The 16,961-nt window shown below is 48.1% G+C and overlaps 1 protein-coding gene across 1 annotated transcript in view; it reads right to left on the minus strand.

Annotated features, from left to right (window-relative positions):
* The window catches only part of DYNC1H1 (dynein, cytoplasmic 1, heavy chain 1), a 93,754-nt gene that overhangs the window by 11,657 nt on the left and 65,136 nt on the right, over positions 1-16,961 (minus strand). The window contains 19 exon segments of the mRNA XM_011951450.1: positions 67-161; positions 251-385; positions 503-756; positions 909-1,059; positions 1,151-1,297; positions 3,790-3,943; positions 5,911-6,038; positions 6,165-6,377; positions 6,870-7,085; positions 7,172-7,289; positions 7,884-8,079; positions 10,522-10,642; positions 10,861-10,980; positions 11,092-11,265; positions 12,631-12,835; positions 12,939-13,153; positions 13,228-13,389; positions 13,491-13,605; positions 14,069-14,202. Coding sequence (XP_011806840.1) covers positions 67-161; positions 251-385; positions 503-756; positions 909-1,059; positions 1,151-1,297; positions 3,790-3,943; positions 5,911-6,038; positions 6,165-6,377; positions 6,870-7,085; positions 7,172-7,289; positions 7,884-8,079; positions 10,522-10,642; positions 10,861-10,980; positions 11,092-11,265; positions 12,631-12,835; positions 12,939-13,153; positions 13,228-13,389; positions 13,491-13,605; positions 14,069-14,202 — 3,053 coding nt within the window.

Here is a 16,961-nt window from a genome sequence, read left to right on the forward strand (position 1 = left end):
CTGATCATGAAACCCTTGTGGGCCACCAGCAAGATGGCATCCTCCTGCGGGCGTGAGTGCTCTTACCCCACGGTGCCCTTCAGTTTGATTCTCGCCAGCAGCATGGCGAAGGTGATGTGGTCCTGATGCAGCATGCCTCGAGCCACTCGGTTAAATGCCACCTGGGACGAGAGCAGGAGGCGATGTTGTTCCGTAAGAGAAGCAGCACCCTGCTTCCCCCGCCGGGGAGCGGCTGAGGACCCCACTCTACCTGGAAGAGGTCCTTCGTTATAATGGACAGGCGCTGTGTGTGGTCCGTGACGCCCTTCAGGTTCGGGTTCTCATATAAGACGTTGTGATAAATGTCCAGGAAAAACTGGAGGGAGTACTGGTACAAGAAGTGTATCTGAAAGGAAGCAGTAGGCAGCCGTGAGGCAGCTCCCCTGGCACCCGCCGAACTTCTGCGTGGCCGAGGAGCTACTGTGCGGGGGCCGGCCAGCCTCTGCGCGGCCAAGGCACCCACCTGCTTGAGGGACTCCATGGTGAAGTAGATGCTGCTGCAGGCGGTGGAGAGCGGGAGGTACTGCTGGGACACGGTCTCCACCTCCTGCATGACGATGTCCGTCTCCTCAACTTTCCTGGTGACCTCTGCAGCCTCTCTCTTCAGGTTCTCCAGAGTGGTTATGATTGTGTCGTCGTCCAAAATGCGCCCTTTCACCTCGTTCAGAGCTTGTAGTAGAGATTTTTCCAGCTGACGCAAACGGAGCTGAAATTCCCCTTAAATGAATAAAACATCCAGAGTTTGCAATAATACTTCAAAAGGTATGCTCTCAGAAGTGTTTGCCACAAACGGGGAACATCCTCGTCACTTAGAAGTTCAGCCCCTTCACCTGCACCAACCGTCTAACAGCCATAGGTCCAGATCCTACCTTGAAGTTTCAGAAGATCAGATCGTTTCTCGTCCACATCAGGTCTTTCTGCTTTAAGTACTTCATTTAGACACTGGCTTTGTAAACTGCTACGGGTGACTGTGAAGTTTACAAAAGTAACCCGGGAACAGAGATCTGGTGGGAACTCGACCTGCCAAAATAGATAACAGAACAGTCGGTTTTAATTCAGCTTCAAAACCAAATCCTGCCAGATTTCCCTGGGGAAGAGTCCCATTCCTTACAGTTGGATCCCGGGTGGACAGGAAGATGACAAACGATGGCGACAGGTCTATGTCCTGGTCCCCGAGGGTGATGAGCACTCTCCCGCCTGTTCGCCGCACTTCACGGTTCAGCACTGGGTTCAAAACTGGATCGTAGCTTTCCACATCCTGCATAGAACACGGGTGGAACTTGATGGCCAGGGCTTTGTAACTTTATCTTCACCCAAATGCTATGTTGCTGTGCTACTCTAGATAAGCATACGTTCCCAAAAGCCACCCGCCACTTGTGTATGGTGGCCACTAGCTATGTGTGGCTACTTACACTTAAATTAACTAAAATTGGCCAGGCGCGGTGGCTCACGCCTGTAATCCCAGCACTTTGGGAGGCCGAGGCGGGCGGATCACGAGGTCAGGAGATCGAGACCATCCTGGCTAACACGGTGAAACCCCGTCTCTACTAAAAAATCCAAAAAAAAAACTAGCCGGGTGTGGTGGCAGGTGCCTGTAGTCCCAGCTACTTGGGAGGCTGAGGCAGGAGAATGGTGTGAACCCGGGAGGCGGAGCTTGCAGTGAGCCGAGATCGCACCACTGCACTCCAGCCTGGGCGAATGAGTGAGACTGCGTCTCAAAAAATTAACTGAAATTAAAAACTCAGCCAGGCGTGGTGGCTCATGCCTGTAATTCCAGTACTTTGGGAGGCTGAGACAGGCAGATCACTTGAGGTCAGGAGTTCAAGGCCAGCCTGGCCAACATAGTGAAACTCCATCTCTACTAAAAATACTAAAAAGTTAGCTGGGGGTGTTAGCACGTGCCTGTAGTCCCAGCTACTTGGGAGGCTGAGGCAGGAGAATTGCTTGAACCTGGGAGGTTCAGACTAGGGGACAGAGCAACACTCCGTCTCAAAAAAAAAAAAAAAACCAAAAAAAAAAAAAAAATTAAACACTCAGTTCCTGGTCACACTAGCCGTGGGAAGTGCTCAGCATAAGCCACCTGAGGCTGGTGGCTACCACACTGGACAGTGTGGACCATCAGGCATTCCTGCCCCTGCAGAAAGTTCTGGGGGACAGTGCTGACACAGACCCTCTGAACGGCACTGTATTTCATTCCTTAAATTTTTTTCAATTTGCATAATGAATTCATCTTGTTGCAAATCTGATGCTTCCTAGTGACCTTACATGCTTTATTTAAAAACAAATTTTTAACTTTTAAGTTCGGGAATACAAGTGCAGGTTTGTTACATAGGTAAACTTGTCATGGGGGTTTATTATACAAATTATTTCATCACCCTGGTTGTAAGTGTAGTACCCATTAGTCATTTTTCCTGATCCGCTCCCTCCGCCCACCCTCCATGCTCTGAAAGGTCCCAGTGCGTGTTTTTCCCCTCTATGTGTCCATGTGTTCTCATCATTTAGCTCCCACTTATAAGTGAGAACATCTGGTACTTGGTTTTCTGCTCTTGCATTAGTTTGCTGAGGATAATGGCCTCCAGCTCTATCCATGTTCCTGCAAAGGAACAAGTTCCTTGTTCTTGTTTCTTTTTCTTTTCTTTTTTTTTTTTTGAGACAGACTCTCACTCTGTCACCCAGGCTGGAGTGCAGTGGCCGGATCTCGGCTCACTGCAAGCTCCGCCTCCCGGGTTTACGCCATTCTCCTGCCTCAGTCTCCCGAGTAGCTGGGACTACAGGCGCCCGCCACCTCGCCCGGCTAGTTTTTTGTATTTTTTTAGTAGAGACGGGGTTTCACCGTGTTAGCCAGGATGGTCACGATCTCCTGACCTCGTGATCCGCCCATCTCGGCCTCCCAAAGTGCTGAGATTACAGGCTTGAGCCACCGTGCCCGGCCTGTTCTTGTTTCTTGAACATTTTTCTTGTTCTTTTTTTTTTTTTTTGAGACGGAGTCTCACTCTGTCACCCAGGCTGGAGTGTAGTGGCGTGAACTCGTTTCACTGCAGCCTCCGCCTCCCAGGTTCAAGCAATTTTCCTGCCTCAGCCTCCCGAGTAGCTGGGACTACAGGTGTGCACCACCACACCCAGCTAATTTTTGTATTTTAAATAGAGATGGGCTTTCACCATGTTGGCCAGTGTGGTCTTGATCTCCTGACCTTGTGAACTGCTTGCCTTGGCCTCCCAAAATGCTGGGATTACAGACATGAGACACCATGCCTGACTGTTTCTTGCTTTTCATGGCTGTACTGAATATAATTTTGTTTTTTTTTGAGATACAGTCTCTTTCTGTCTCCCAGGCTGGAGCACGATCTCGGCTCACTGCAACCTGTGCCTCCTGGGTTCAAGTGATTCTCTTGCCTCAGCCTCCCAAGGAGCTGGGACTATAGGTGCCCGCCACCTCAACCAGCTAATTTTTGTATTTTCTGTAGAGACGGGGTTTGGCCAGGCTTTCTTGAACTCCTGACCTCAGATGATCCATCCGCCTTGGCCTCCCAAAGTGCTGGGATTACAGGCATGAGCCACCTCGCCCCACCACTGAATAGAATTTTAAATGCAAATAATGATTCTGCCGAATTTATCTATTATAGAACCATCTCAAAGCTTTATCCTTCTGATACAACATGAAGTCTTACAAAGTTGAAAACTAAATGCAGCCCCCAAAAAGGAATTCACTCTTGAATGTGGTGTTTCAAGAATTCAAAGGTCAACACCAACCTGGACCAGAAGGGGGTTCCCAAATCGCAGTGCACTCTCCAAGTTCTTCCTGAAGGCATCGTCCAGGAAGCTGGTCCGTGTGATCTTACGATCCTTATATTCATTCATAATGAATTCGGTGGCCTGTCCAGAGGGGTCAATGATCAACGGATACCTGAGGATGAGGCCACAGAAGAGAAGGTTGAAACACTGAATGGGAAAAGCACAGGATCATGGTCAGCCAAGTCCCTGAGGAGAGGGACAGGCTGTTACCGCCACCCAAGGGTGCTTTCCAGAGACGTTTTCAGGTTTACCAATAAAGCTTACATGCTTAATGCTAACATCACATCATCCTTTTGAAGAACTATTGGCATGAGGAGGTAGCTTGAGTCATATACCAGGAGGGCCATAGTTAAAAATCCTTTTTCTTCTGGGACAATCGTCCTCCCTCAGCATGTGGCACTGTTAGAATAGCTTTTTCGTATTTACGATCCTTCCAGACAGCCAGTATCAACACCAACGCTCAGCAGCACCAAGGGATTAACTTTACACAGAATTTAAATTGCCAGGGACTGTGTCCAATTACAGACACTATCTCAGGTAATCCTCCTAACAGCCCTACGAGGCTGACACTGTTATCAAACCACTCTACAAATGAGGAAAGAAGGGCACAAAGAAGCTAATGTCAAGTACCTATAGTCTAGCCAGTTAAAACGTGAAAAAAACCCAACTGGTAATACACACAAGCTTCTACACAACTCAAACTATAAAAGGGCACATGGTGAGAAGAACCACGCTGCCCTGCCTTTTGGACCCTGTTCTTTGGTCACCAAAGTCCCTTCCCCAGGTGATGGCTTTTACCAGTTTCTCGTCTGTCTTTACAGAGAAGGTCTAAGCATTTACAGACACACGTGTCAGTGTGGGCGCTGTGGCCTCAGGGGAGGCGTCTGCCACCTGCTCTGCACCTGTCCAGTCTGTATTTGAATGTCCTGTGTCGGCAAAGACTACCCAGCACTGCAGCGTGGTGGGCCTCAGGAGGGCCGAGTTATCTCCAGTCTTCAGCTGGTACACACTTGCTCTTAGATTTGCCATTTTGTACACAGGCCAAGCTACTGTTGAATGAACACCTGGAAGTGGAACTCCTAGGTGAAAGGGTCATTTAGGAAGATGTAGCCCTGTGCACAGGGTGTACTGATCGATTCATATTCTTGTTGGCACCACCTGGTGAGACATGGCGCCCTGTCAGCACCTAGCCCATCTTCACTGCAGCCACGTCCCCGTTCTTACTCTGTCCTTCCATTTCAGTTCTTCTAACAGAGGACTGTTTGAATGTCCGCCCCAAACACAACCCTGCCAATCAGTTTTATTTTTATTTATTTTTTTTTGAGACGGAGTCTCGCACTGTCACCCGGGCTGGAGTGCAGTGGCGTGCTCTCGGCTTGCTGCAACCTCTGCCTCCCGGGTTCAAGCAACTCTCCTGCCTCAGCCTCCTGAGTAGCTCGGACTACAAGTGCCTGCCACGACACCCAGCTAATTTTTTGTATTTTTAGTAGATATGTTGGCCAAGCGGGTCTCAAACTCCTGACTTCGTGATCTACCCGCCTCGGCCTCCCAAAGTGCCGGGATCATGGTGTGAGCCACCGTGCCCGGCCTATTTTTATGTTTTTTTGAGATGGAGTCTCACTCTGTTGCCCAGGCTGGGGCGCAATGGCGTGATCTTGGCTCACTGCAACCTCCGCCTCCTGGGTTCAAGAGTTTTTCCTGCCTCAGCCTCCTGAGTAGCTGGGATCACAGGCGCACGCCAACACGCCTGGCTAGTTTTTTTGTATTTTTAGTAGAGACAGGATTTCACTATGTTGGCCAGGCTGGTCTCAAACTCCTAACCTCACGTGATCCACTGCGCCTGGCCCCTGCCAATCAATTTTAGAAGGTTACAAGAAGCATTCACTGCAGACTAACTCAGACACCTGACAATAAAGAGAACAGCACACGCCCCACCGTCAGAGGAGCACCAAGCTGCCAGCACTGTATGCCCACGCCCCATTTTCTAATCCTCTCTTCAAACAAGGGTGTATTTTGAACGACATTCAAGATCACCACCCACGTTCTTCCCGAGCCTCTCCTTGGCACCTGAGCTCGTACCTGTTGAACCGTTTCAGCATGATGGCGTTTTCTGTGCACAGGTCATCAGCAGGCAAGGAGCTGGCCTGCCAGCGAAGACGCTCATCCGCATTGGAAAGGTATTCCGTCCTGGCAATATCTGTACGGAACTGAAAGGCAAGGCCGTTACCTTTCCTCCTCTTCGAAGCCACAGATGGGGCATCCTAACTGTGCGCTAAACACCAGCTTGCCTCACACTGCTCACACATCCTTTCTGAATTCCCTGCGATTCTCACCTGGATGTTGGCCTGCTGGAGGTGATGGGACCAGGTAGTGAACAAGTTCTGACGCATCTGCTGGTCAAAGTAACCCGCGTAGGCAATGAACGCAGCCGACAAGAGACAGTCCCCAGCAATGGTGGACATCTGGTTTTTGAAAGTTTCACTTGTTTTTTCCCATCGTTCACGTTCAGCAGACAAGCTCTTCAGAAGAGCAGTGCTCCGGTTTACCTAAAAGGAAAACCGAACAAGATGCTCAGGGATCAGGCCTTTTAGGATTTATACCGAATCCTGCAAATTGGTTCATCCACATCACGTGCAGGGTTTTGGGTGGGTTAGAAACGTGCCCAAGTTGTTCACAATCCCAAAGGACATGAGACCCAGATCATATATAACTAATGACCACACATGACTCAGAATCCTCAGCGGGGCAGAAGCTGGGTACGGAGTGAGGCCTTCAGGCAGCACAGCAAACAGGTCTGGAGCTGCCGGTGGGGGATTCAATGGCTGCAAAGCATCCAGTTTGTATCAATCTATCCTAATTAACAACACTTAGTGAATACTCAAGTGTGTATTATTTTCTAGGAAAAAAAGTCCTCTGGGCCCTTACAGATGTTACAGAGCTAATTCACTGAGGCCAGCATGGTACAGGCGGCGCGTGTTCAAGTGTGTTAATCTCCGCTTCCAAGGCAGGAAAGACAGGATGAGTGATGATCATCTTACTTTTGCCTCGACAGCAGCCAGATCTGCCTTGATAGCCTGGGCCTCTGAGATCAGGACGGCGTACTCCTCCTTGTAGCGGGCGATGCTGGCTTCCAGGTCTCGGATCATCTGCTCCACCTCGTTGGCCTTCTGCTGGTTGTCCTTGGCGTCATCTTCCAGCTTCTGCAGCTCGTTGCGTAGGGGCTCCACTCTCTTTAACATGTCTGCATAGTTAAGCTGGGAAGAACCAATAGATAACTGTTATTTAAGTGACAGAAAAAGAGGTCACCTTTCACACGGGAGCTCTTGGCTGTGTTAATCACCTGTGCGATTGCCCATTTCACCATAGGGCCGCAAGCCAGGGAAGCCCGATTAACAATTTCGTAATTGTAACTTGGATTGGACATGTAATTTTTCTTCATCTTCTCCCTTATGGCGTCACTGTAAGAGAGGAATGATATTTCTAAGCACATGCAGGACAAAAGCAAGGAAGAGTTTTCATAAAATTAAAATGGAAGAGACCAGAGCCAGCTCTCATCTCACTGCCCCAGTGACTGACCACTGGGGAGGAGCGAGACTGACCCTTGGTTCTCAGGTGAAAGCTGGAAATGTGCTCTCAACACTTGAACAATTTCTTTCTTTTTAAAAAGTGAGACAGGGTCTTGCTCTGCCACCCAGGCTGGAGTGCGGTGGTGTGACCTCGGTTCACTGAAGCCTCGATCCCCTGCGTTCAGGCCATCCTCCCACCGCAGCCTCCCAAGTAGCTGGGACTACAGGTGCATGCCACCCCACCCAGCTCATTTTTGTATTTTTTGTAGAGACAGGGTGTCACCACGTAGCCCAGGTTGGTCTCTAACGCGTAGGCTCAAGCACTCCACCTGCCTTGGCCTCCGAAAGTTCTGGGATTACAGCCGTGAGCCACTGTGCCTGGCCTGAACAGCCGAAAGTTCTGGGATTGGAGGTGTGAGCCACTGTGCCTGGCCTAAACAACTGATTTCAATTTCTGGCAATACCTTGGCACTTCCATTTTCTCACCTGATCTCCTCTGCAGAGAAGTTGACGATGGTGGGGATAAAGTTTTCCCGCATGATGATGGAGCGGATCTGCTTCCAGTCCGTGGTGCTTTCCCCCAGCAGCAGGCAGATGGACTCCAGCGCCAGCTTCACTGCAGCAGGAGGGTTGGCCATGGACCTCACCTCCACCAGGTGCTGCTTCTTGATCGACTTCACAGCTGAGGGGCAGGAGGAGTGGATGAGGGTCGATGGGTGGGAGAAGACAGAGCAAAGCATGGTGAGAATGAACCGAACAGCCAGGAGCTCCAACTCCAATGAGAGAAACGACAGCTAGCTGCTCAGAAGAGCTGAGAAATGAGAGACTTTTCTGTATTAAACCCTCTGAAATAGGGTAAGTAGCTGATCTCTTAAATGATTACGAAGATCTTACAAAATGCAAGCATTCCTTAAAAAGCAGGATATTACCTTTAAAATGTCTCAGAAGTCCTAATTCCTTTATCTTCATAAAGATTAAGAATATATTAATTTACTATTTATTTGAGACAGAGTCTAGCTCTGTTGCCTAGGCTGGAGTGCAGTGGCACGATCTCAGCTCACTGTAACCTCTGCCTCGCAGGTTCCAGCGATTCTCCTGCCTTAGCCTCCTAAGATGGGATTATAGGCCCCTGCCACCAAGCCTGGCTAATTTTTTGTATCTTTTTTTTTTTTGAGACAGAGTTTTCGCTCTTGTTGCCCAGGCTGGAGGGCAATGGCACGATCTCGGCTCAACGCAACCTCTGCCTCCCGGGTTCAAGCAATTCTTCTGCCTCAGCCTCCCAAGTAGCTGGGATTACAGGTATATACCACCACGCCTGGCTAATTTTGTATTTTTGGTAGAGGTGGGGTTTCTCCATGTTGGTGAGGCTGGTCTTGAACTCCGAAACCTCAGGTGATCTGCCCGCCTCGGCCTCCCAAAGTGCTGGGATTACAGGCGTGAGTGACTGAGCCCTGACAAGAATATTTTTAAGTGTAATTGTGCATTTATTTCATACAATTTCAACAGACATTTTAAATTTGCTACAATTTAGAGGGATGAGTAAAGATGTGGAGTTAACAGTTCTAAAACAATGGCTGCCAGGCACAGTGGCTCACACATGTAATCTTAGTACTTCTGGAGGCTGAGGCAGGTAGATCGCTTGAGCCCAGGAGTTTGAAACCAGCCTGGGCGATATGGCAAAACCCTGACTGCACAAAAAATACAAAAATTAGCTGGATGTGGTGGTGTGCCCCTATAATCCCAGCTGCTCAGGAGGCTCAGGTGGGAGGATCGTCTGACACAGGGGAAGGCTGAGGCTACAGTGAGCCACGGTTGCACCACTACACTCCAGCCTGGGGGACAGAGTGAGACCCTGTCTCGAACAAAGCAAAACAAAAACAATGGCCCATGACTGCTATACACTGAAAAAGTTTTCCAGGCTGAAATTTTTGTAGATCAATTTTAAGTAATTATTTAGAAGGTGAGAACTACATTAAATTATCATCCAAATCCAACTCTGAATGAAAATCTATAGCTTGGGTGGTGCCTTTGAATTCATCTTGTTGTATAAGGTAAAAACTACAGATAATTGGGTTATTTGAAACTGGTTAAATACTAGTGGGCAAGAAGAGAGCACTCTTTTTTCTTTTGTTTTCATTTATTCATTTATTTTAAAATAGAGATGGGGGTCTTGCTATGTTGCCCAGGCTGGTCACAAACTCCTAAGTTCAAACGATCCTCCTGCCTCGGCCTCCCAAAGTGCTGGGATTAATGCGAGCCACCTCGCCTGGCTGACAGCAGTCTTAAGCACTGCATAAACTGCAAACTAAAATAGTGTGGCAGGTTATTGCCCTATTTTTTTTTTTTTTTTTTTTTTGAGACAGAGTCTCGCTCTGTCGCCCAGGCTGGAGTGCAGTGTCTCGGCTCACTGCAAGCTCTGCCTCCCGGGTTCACGCCATTCTCCTGCCTCAGTCTCCTGAGTAGCTGGGACTATAGGTGCCCGCCACCATGCCCGGCTAATTTTTTGTATTTTTAGTAGAGATGGGGTTTAACTGTGTTAGCCAGGATGGTCTCGATCTCCTGACCTCGTGATCCGCCCACCTCGGCCTCCCAAAGTGCTGGGATTACAGGCGTGAGCCACTGCGCCGGGCCTGCCCTATTTCTAAAGCATCTTATAGGCATGTAAGGAATGGAAAAAGAGAAGTAAGTGACTGCTATCAATACTTAAATTAGCAACTGGGTCATAGCCAGAGCACTCAGAAATAATTACAAGAGAGTCACACTGAATATTTTGTATTTCTTGGTGAAATTCAACTCAGGGATAAATAGCATATTTATGTAATTATCAACAGATCTCTAAAAATGTATTATTGACATAAAGCTTATATTGTGAAGTTTCTTTTATGAGAGGGGTTTCACTACAGTAAATACAATCTAGCTTTATAGGAACTTTGCTTTAAGAGATGAAGACAGTCTCAAGCATTCAGAACAAGCTTCAGATGGTTACTAATGATATTTTTGGAAACATACATAACCAGAACCTTTGAGGGAAGCATGTGTGCGATGTTCAGTGACCTGAACTCCACAGTAATGTAGATGGAGAGCACCCTTCCTAGACGCCAAAGCTCTGACAGTCTCTACATACCATTCTGGGCCTCAATGACAGCAGGTTCCACCTTATCAAGATCTTCTTTGACACTCATCTGTTTGTCCGCAATTACCTCCTGCTGCTTATGCAGCTGTTCCTGGATTTCTTGGCTCATAACCTAGAAAGGAAGGATGGCTTAGGTATGGGTTAAGCATTGGTTAATTTGCTGAGTAAATTCTAAACAACATTCTTCACTCTGCCAATACACACACACACACTCTCTCTCTCTCTTTCACCTTCTCTAACCCTAAGACCCATTTTGAACTACAGTTCCTACTCTCTCATTGGAGACTGAAAATGCCCAGTCCTTACAGGCGGGACTCCCTGACACCATACCTTCTTCTTCTCAGCCTCCTGCTGGTCTTTCACCATCTTTTTCAGCTTGTCATTGGCTGCTGCATTCTTCACCTCCAGCTCCTGGCTCTTTATCCTCAAGTCACGACGCAGTTCTTCTACCTAAAGAGCAAACGTGAGAAATCACTCTGAGACGAGAAACGTGCCGAAATCACATGGAAAGGGGTCCTCACTGCAGCTCAGTCCCGTGAGGAATTTGTGCCTGTGGCGCACCTGGTCAACTGTCTCCTTGATCTTCCTGAGCCCCACGTTCAAGTGCATCTGCTGCTCCTCCAGCTCGCTCCGCTTCTCGTGGAACAGGTTGGCGTAGTGATTGATGAAGTCCAGGTAGTGGCGAGGGGTGATGGCCATAGTTCTGCCGCCTCGCTTTGCTAGCCGAGCATTCGCCTTTCGGAAAACAGTTACATCTTCTCACTCTTCAGGAAACTCTGTGACTTAACCTCAGAAAACAAGTTTGGCCTTGGCAGACAGGTGTGACATGACAGAAGGAGCCCAGTCCTCGGGGGTCAGAACACTCGAGTCGGGACTCAGCTTAGCCACTTAGAGCTTTCGAGATGCCCCCTACACTTCCAAACTCCTCAAACCCTTTAACTTCTCTAAACTGAGGATGGTGATTATGCCAACTTTAGAGTGTACTTTATGTGAAAGGCATCACAAATGTCAGTTACTACAGAAAGGTTAGCTAGCCTGCTTCCACCTTTTATTAGTAAGAAATGACACAAGCAAGAAACGGGCAAGGCAAGCCTGACGTGAGAAGCTGCTCTGGTCCCTCGATTTCTGGAGCACAGCAAGATGATCAGACTACCAGGGGAAGCTGGGGCTGGAAGACACTCCAAGGGCAATGGAGACGGCCTGCAGGGACTGGGCAGCAGGACACCTACAAGCTCAGAATGGATGTCACAAAGCTCTTCCGGGAGAGAGCAGTAGACTGAACGCTTCTATTACAGAGAATCTATAGCAAGGACTAGCAAAATACGGCTAGCAGGCCAAGTCCTGCATTTTTTGGTAATGAGGTTTTACTGGCCACAGTCACACCCATTCATTTATATATGGTCTTTGGAGGCTGTTGCCCTACAATGGCAGCACTGAGTAGCTGTGCTGGAGACTACTCCACCTGCAAAGGCTAAAACATTTACGATCTGGCGTGCTGATTCCTGGTCTACAGGAGAGAGAAAGGGCCTGAACATACAGCAGCACTGGGAGAAAAAGGCCAAGGAGATCACTTTACTTGAGGCAGAGTCAGTGGGGGCACTAAGGTGTTAGACGGCTCCAGAATTTGCAGCCCAGTGACAAGAATGAGATGTTGTTAAAGAGGTAAAGGGTAAGAAACAACTATTTCCTTTACAAATAACAGTACAACATCAAATATGAAGTGCCCTAAGGTCTATTTATGGTTTTTTTGAGTCTGGGTCTCGTTCTGTTGCCCAGGCTGGATTGCAGTGGCGTGATCTCAGCTCAGTGTAACCTCCTCCCACCTCAGCCTCCTGAGTAGCTGGGACTTCAGGTGCCCACCACCAGGCCCGGCTAGTTTTATTTTTATTTTTTGTAGAGATGAGGTCTCGCCATGTTGCCCAGGCTGGTCTTGAACTCCTGGGTTCAAGCGATCCTCCTGCCTTGGCCTCCCAAAGTGCTGCGATTACAGGCGTGAGTCACTGCACCCGGCCTTAAGGTCTATTTTTATAGCAATTTAGTTTTATGTTAGCATGATGGTTAGTTTTGTGTTTTATGTGTTGATCTGAAAATTGAACCCACCTGGTGAAGAGTCTGATGAACAAACACACAGCTGTTCACAATGGCTTCCCGATGGGATGGTGGCTGCGGCAGTTTATCATACACAACTGGCATGTAATCAGGAACGATGTAATTTGGCTTCTCCAGGTCCATCTTACTTGTGAATTCTTTGCCAACCTGATACAGTGCTTCGGTGGACCAGTCTCCAAACCAATTCAACACACACCTGAGAAAGAGGCCCACGTTTCAAAACAGCTATGAAGGGCAGGCTTTGCCCCTTGGAAGGACACCGACTTTCCTGACCCAGAGCCAAGTAAAGGTCCGCATACCTATTGAAAAGTGCTGGCGATGTGGCTGCCCGGTCCTTGAGTCCTTCCGAGGACGGGTTCATGGTGAACACCACGTGGAGGTTACGGATAACCTGGCTGGTGAACCACTTGTAGAGCTCCTCGTGCGAGTCCAGCATCAGGCCTTCCTTCTGTGCCCCCTCTTTGCACTGCGTCATCAAGGTGGCATACTCGTCTCCTTCAAAGAGACCAGGCACCTGGGAAACAGCACAGGGCTTACTTACTGGTCCTCCGGTAACACGTAACGCAACGCAACACGTCACCTAATTACCTCTCCATTGGCCAGAAGGGTATTCATTCGCTCCAGGAATCCAGAATCTAATACATTAGATTCATCCATTATAAATGCTATCTTTTCATTTTTACAGCCAGAGCGTCTCAATACTGTCCGCAGATCTTCATCAAAGTCTTCTCCTGTGTACTTCCTATGGACCTACAGAAGCAGAGGCAAGTTAGGTCCATTCCTACTCACTGAGCTCTGCACACACATCAAGAATTTGTTGCTGGGATGAAGAGGCCACCGACCAGACGCACCTTAATCTGGTACACACTCAAACCGTTCATCCAGGCGACAAAACGAGACAGGGTAGTTTTTCCTGCTCCACTAACACCAATCAGAAGCAAGTGGCCTTGAGGTTGACGGAATATTCTGAAACATTATGAGAACTGATCAATGTTAAGGCTTACAATGCCTCATTCCCCTTTTGACTCATATCTAGTGTCTACAGTATTTCGGACATGTTTTAACTTGAACTTGTATATTAAACATTTGCTGAGCAACTGTTATTTGCGAGGTCCAGGAGGAATGCAAAGACCAGTGAGACACAGTCCTGTCCTCCAGACTGACATGAGAGACTAATGCAATTCTAGCAGAAGGTCAAAGGGCCCTAATCATAGCAGGTACGCAGTGCTGGGGGGAGGAAGAATGAAGTTCTCCTTGGGATAAACTGAGGAAGGTTAAGCTGGACTTGGAAGAGAAGGTGGAAGCTGCTTGGCAGAGAAGGCTGAGGTGGAGGTGGTAGGACAGCATCAGGCCTGGCGTGACTCGGCACACACACTTACTCAAGAGCAGCTTAGGCGAGAGGTGAGCCTGTAACAACAAAAAAGCCCACCTGTCAATCCTCAGCACATGGTCTAGGACTTCATTGAACAGGACCAGCGGAACATCAAGTTCTTCTTCATAAAAGACCTTCAGCCTAGCTTTGACATAATCTCTTAACTCTTCTTGGTCTACTGGGATGTAATCCTATAGAAAAAAAGGTAATACCCAAATTACTTAGAAAAAATGTTAGTTATTAGACCAAAGTCAACTGTATTTCCACATACCATGAAGAAACTGTTGAAAAATGCAACAAAAAAAGGTATCATTTACAACATAGCAAAAAAAAATAAATTCACTAGGAATGGATCTAAAAACATGAAAAGCTTTTATAGAGAAAACTGAACTTCACCAAAAGGCAACGAAGATGACCTCAATACATGAAGAGACATACCCTGATCACAGGGGGAAAAACGCTCTACTATAAAAACGTCAGTTCCATCAAACTCATCCATAGGTTCAACGTAATCCCGATTGAAACCTCACTAGTGGGAGGTGCTTACTGTCTTGGTGCAACCCGACAAGCCAATTCTGTATTTCATTTGGAACAGGAAAGATCCCTCTAAAAAAGCACCAGGTGTGAGGGCCTGCCCAATGTTTTTTTTGGAGAGTAGCCTCGCTCTGTCACCAGGCTGGAGTGCAGTGGCGCGATCTCAGCTCACTGCAACCTCCACCTCCAGGGTTCAAGCAATTCTCCTGCCTCAGCCTCCCAAGTAGTTGGGACTACAGGTGTGCACCACCACACCCAGGTAATTTTTGTATTTTTAGTAGAGACGGGTTTTCACCATGTTGGCCAGGATGGTCTTGATCTCTTGACCTTGTGATCTGCCTGCCTTGGCCTCCCAAAGTGCTGGGATTATAGGCATGAGCCACCGCACTTGGTCTGGGCCTGCCCTATTAAACAGACTTATTACCATCATCAGGACCATGTTGTTTTAGCACAGAGAGCAACCAACAGATACCTATGCACACAGGGAAACTATGATGACAGACTGATACTGTGGAGTAAATTATTATTTAATAAACTTTGCTGGGATAATGGGCATACACAAGGAAAGAACTGAAAATGGACCCACTGCTCACTCCATACACAAACTCAATTAGAGATGTGATTAAGGGTTTCAAAGATCCATCTTTTTTTTTTTTTTCCTTGAGACACGGTCACACTCTTGTCACTCAGGCTAGAGTGCAGTGGCCTGATCTTGGCTCACTGCAACCTCCACCTGGGTTCAAGTGATTCCCCTGCCTCTCAAGTAGCTGGGAGGACTCTACAGGCACATGCCAACAACATGCCTGGCAAATTTTTTTTTTTTGAGTCGGAGTCTCCCTGTGTCGCCCAGGCTAGAGTGCAATGGTGCAATCTCGGCTCACTGCAACCTCTACCTCCTGAGTTCAAGTGATTCTCCTGCCTCAGCCTCCTGAGTAGCCGAGATTACAGGCACGCGCCACCACGTCAGACTAATTTTTGTATTTTTAGTAGAGATGGGTTTCACCACATTGGTAAGGCTGGTCTTGAACTCCTGACCTCGTGATTCACCCGCCTTGGCGAGACGGGGCTTCACCATGTTGGGCAGGCTGGTCTCAAACTCCTGACCTCAGGTGATCTGCCCACCTTGGCCTCCCAAAGTGCTGGGATGACAGGTGTGAGCCACTGTGCCCAGCCTGAAAGATACACTTTAAGAACGTTTGTTCTTCAAAAGATCTTAGAAAGAGTAAAAAAACGGCTGGGTGCAGTGACTCACGCCTATAATCCCAGCACTTCGGGAGGCCGAGATGGGCGGATCATGAGGTCAGAAGATCGAGATCATCCTGGCTAACACGGTGAAATCCCGTCTCTACTAAAAATACAAAAACATTAGCTGGGCGTAGTGGCAGGTGCCTGTAGTCGTAGCTACTGGGGAGGCTGAGGCAGGAGAATGGCGTGAACCTGGGAGGTGGAGCTTGCAGTCAGCCGAGATCGTGCCACTTACTGCACCCCAGTCTGGGTGACTGAGCAAGACTGTCTCCAAAAAAAAGAATAAAAAAAGATAAGCCACAGAGAGATGTTTCCTATATATGAAAAAGAATGGGTACCTAGAGTCTTAAAATATATAGAAAATTCTACCAACATTGAACACACCCACCTTACTACTCCTGGCTCCTATCAGGCCCTCTGCCTCGTACGCCCTCCCTGACGTGGTGAACCCTTCTAGAGAAAGCTGAACTTCACTGAAAGCCATTGAAGAAGACCTAAACACATGAAGACCCAATGCAAGGGTCACTCTACCAGAAATCTCTTCCCAGCCCGAGTTATCTCCCTCTGTCCGCTCTTTCCTCCACTGGAGTGGGAGCTCCCTAAAGGAAGCTCTTACTCACGTCTATCACCTGGGGCTACTGAATGAAATGCAAGTCAAGACTGTAACTCAGTAAACGTCCTCATCCTTTTCAGAGAAAAAGGACAACTCACAGCTATTCTGGAGAGGTGAACTCCATCTAGTATTTTAGCACATGAAACATTTTCACACAAGTTATCCACAATTGTCCTGTTTTCAGTGTGAGGAATGTGAAAACAAATTTGTGAAGCAAAGATTTCTTTCACTGTAAACCCGCTGAAGCAACACCTTCTACCAGCTGGCAATCCCATGGCTTGACCCTCACACAGAAGTCAGAACCCCAGCAACAGCCAGCCAGCCATACTCCTGGGAGTTCCTGCCCTAAAGCATCAGTGACTGCAAACCCGTAGCCCATCACTGATGTAACGGCAGCCTCATTTGTAGTGCACTTCAGGACAAAGAGATTTTTCTTGTTTTTTAAGTGTTTTTTTGAGGTAGGGTCTCACTTTGTCACCCAAGCTGGACTCTTTATTTTTTTTGAGATGGAGTCTTGCTCAGTCACCCAGGCTGGAGTGCGGTGGCGTGACCTCGGTT

This window comes from Colobus angolensis, unplaced genomic scaffold, assembly GCF_000951035.1.
Source record: "Colobus angolensis palliatus isolate OR3802 unplaced genomic scaffold, Cang.pa_1.0 Scaffold32, whole genome shotgun sequence".
Classification (NCBI taxonomy): Eukaryota; Metazoa; Chordata; class Mammalia; order Primates; family Cercopithecidae; genus Colobus; species Colobus angolensis.